Source organism: Amphimedon queenslandica, unplaced genomic scaffold (genome assembly GCF_000090795.2).
Source record: "Amphimedon queenslandica unplaced genomic scaffold, v1.1 AMPQUscaffold_12900, whole genome shotgun sequence".
Classification (NCBI taxonomy): Eukaryota; Metazoa; Porifera; class Demospongiae; order Haplosclerida; family Niphatidae; genus Amphimedon; species Amphimedon queenslandica.
In genome coordinates, this window is record NW_003546864.1 from 48,404 (window position 1) to 51,257 (window position 2,854).

The 2,854-nt window shown below is 34.2% G+C and overlaps 1 protein-coding gene across 1 annotated transcript in view; it reads left to right on the top strand.

Annotated features, from left to right (window-relative positions):
- The window catches only part of LOC100631630 (UDP-glucuronic acid decarboxylase 1-like), a 6,604-nt gene extending 4,030 nt beyond the window's left edge, over positions 1–2,574 (top strand). Inside the window, exons 8-12 of the mRNA XM_003389900.3 lie at positions 419–486; positions 571–751; positions 1,006–1,163; positions 2,042–2,203; positions 2,421–2,574. Coding sequence (XP_003389948.1) covers positions 419–486; positions 571–751; positions 1,006–1,163; positions 2,042–2,203; positions 2,421–2,504 — 653 coding nt within the window. The 3' untranslated portion in view covers positions 2,505–2,574. The remainder of the gene's footprint in view (positions 1–418; positions 487–570; positions 752–1,005; positions 1,164–2,041; positions 2,204–2,420) is intronic.
- The last annotated feature ends 280 nt before the right edge of the window (positions 2,575–2,854 follow it).

Consider the following 2,854-nt stretch of genomic DNA (forward strand, 5'->3'; position numbering starts at 1 on the left):
TATTTTTCAGAATTTTGACGTTTTCTTGAAATGGCCGTAACTTGAAAAATATTTATCGGAATCATCTCAAACTTTCTACACAGCATAAGTACATCAATATGTATCAGAAAATTTAATAAAAATTTGGGGTGATTTTGGAGCCATTTTTTGAAAAAAACCATGGGCTATAGCCTTGGGTACTTTTTAAAATTTTGAAGTTTTCTTAAAATGGCCATAACTTGAAAAATTAGAGTCGGAATCATCTCAAACTTTCTACACAGCATAAGTACATCAATATGTATCAGAAAATGTAATAAAAATTTGGGGTGATTTCGGAGCCATTTTTTGGAAAAAACCATGGGCTATATATAGTACAGGGCAGAGGGTAACTGTAACTGTCCAAATGAAAAGTCACTACCTCTCCCTCTCTCTCCTCCAGGTTTGGCTAAGAGAGTAAAGGCTAGAGTCCTCTTTGCATCAACATCAGAAATATATGGAGACCCTGAAGTAACTAATAATAATAATAATAATAATAATAATAATAATAATAATAATAATAATAATGCTATTAATCATGATGCTAATTACTAGGAGCATCCCCAGAAGGAGACCTATTGGGGTCATGTTAATACGATTGGTCCCAGAGCTTGTTACGATGAGAGCAAGAGAGTAGCAGAGACCCTCATGTATGCCTACTCTAAGAGAGACCATATTGATGTACGAGTGGCCAGGATATTCAATACCTATGGCCCCAGGATGCACATGTATGATGGTAAGATACTGTATGTGTGCTGTTACAATATGAGATACTGTTATTGTGTTACCACGTATTCGTGGCCCAAAATTTTTGTGAATTTTGCATTTTTTTTTCAAAACCTTCAAAATTAAAATTCACAAAAATCAATTTAATATGATTCATCACGGCCAGCTGTACATGCAATGTGGTGAAAGCAATTATAAGAATATTTTTATACTTATTCTAAATTGCTGGGGGAGAGAATTCTTTATTTTGTTTTTCTTCCTTAGGTCGTGTGGTTAGTAATTTCATTGTCCAAACATTAAATGGTCATCCACTAACAGTCTATGCTCCAGGGAATCAAACACGATCGTTCATGTATGTGAGTGACCTCGTTAGTGGACTAATGAAACTGATGAACAGTAATTATTCATTGCCCTGTAACCTGGTACGCTATTAATTAATAATGTATACTGTATATCGGGTATATTTCAATGCATGAAAAGTCGTGGAAATATTAAGTTCAATGATGGAATAATTCGGAAGCCTTTTATATTCCGAAAATATTTTACAACCACCTGGCCTGGTAAGCCAATCGAAGCATTTGCTGACTTCTCCACTTCTGAATCAACCTTAGCAACACTTCTAACTGGCAAAGAAGGCTCTTTATGGCCTTTGAGTTAGAAGCCATGAAGCCATGGATAGTTATGAAGCCACGTGTTCATAATAATTGTACAATACCACATATCTTCTATTCCTTTTTATTCGCATATTTTAAAATTTCATAATATTTATTTTCGCAATGGATTACTTTTTCCGAAATTATTAATGCATTGAAATATACCCGATATACGGTACTGTAGTTATACTACTCAATGACACTTGAGTATTGAATTGAATCCACCAAATGCAATTTTTCCAAATTTAACAGTCATCAATATTTTTAACTGATATTACCTCATAATATATGTGCTTGGGTAAGAAAATTTGGCTGATTGGTAGTTCAAAATAAAACTGCCAATATTATGACCATCGATAATAATCTCAATGATGGGCAGATCCCATCATGAGCACGTGATACTGAAAAAAATGCCAAAATGACAGTATTTCTCACTATTTCAGTCAAGACTGTGGGTAAGGAGCAGCTTAAAGAAAAGACAAGATAGTAAATCATCAAATTAAGAGACCACCATTATTATATTTAGGCAGTTTTGATGTAAAACGCCAAGTTTTAGACAGCCAAATTTTCCGGCTATACAGTACTAAGTATCATAATGTACATGTATTAATGTATTACATGTATAGTGTATAATGTCTTATTGATAGGGTAATCCAGAGGAGCACACTATACTGGAGTTTGCTCAACTGGTTCAAGATATAACTGGAGTTAAAGGGAAAGTGTCAATGAAGAAGAGTCAACAGGATGATCCACACAAGAGGAAACCTGATATCACTGTTGCTAAGACACAGCTGGGATGGGAACCAAAAGTAATAATAATAATGATGATGATGATTGATGGTGATTGATGATAACTTGAAAAATTGATTAGTCAGAATCAGCTCAAACTTGCTACATAACATAAGGGCATCAATTTAGAGCTTCCATACTTTTAAACACTGATTTCAATTAGCATCATAGATTACTTGTAATTACCAATGATAGTGATATTCCTTTTGATTATTTCATAATTATCATTTTTATTAGGTCTCACTAAGAGATGGTATTCTAAAGACCACTGCATACTTCAGGAAAGAGCTTGGACTAGTGAACAATGAACAAGAACAATAGCACACACACACAAACTGCATTCATTGATTATTAATGCAACCTTTATTTGTGATACTTTTAAATTTAAACACATACACAGACACTCATGAGTCTATTCACATGTACTGGCAACAATAGCTTAAAGTTGACAAGACATGTTGCAGTATGATACAGATCTACCTACTACATGCATTGTCAATGGATCAATGTGTACTTCAAGTTGTACATTTCATACTGAGGAGAGTTCAAATGAGTCACATTTTGTAGAAAAAGGTGTCTAGCTACTGCAGCCTTTAAATCAATGCATGTATGTACACTGTGCTCTAGCTGGTATAGGACTGAGTGGTGTACAGTGTCAGTTTGTAGCTGAG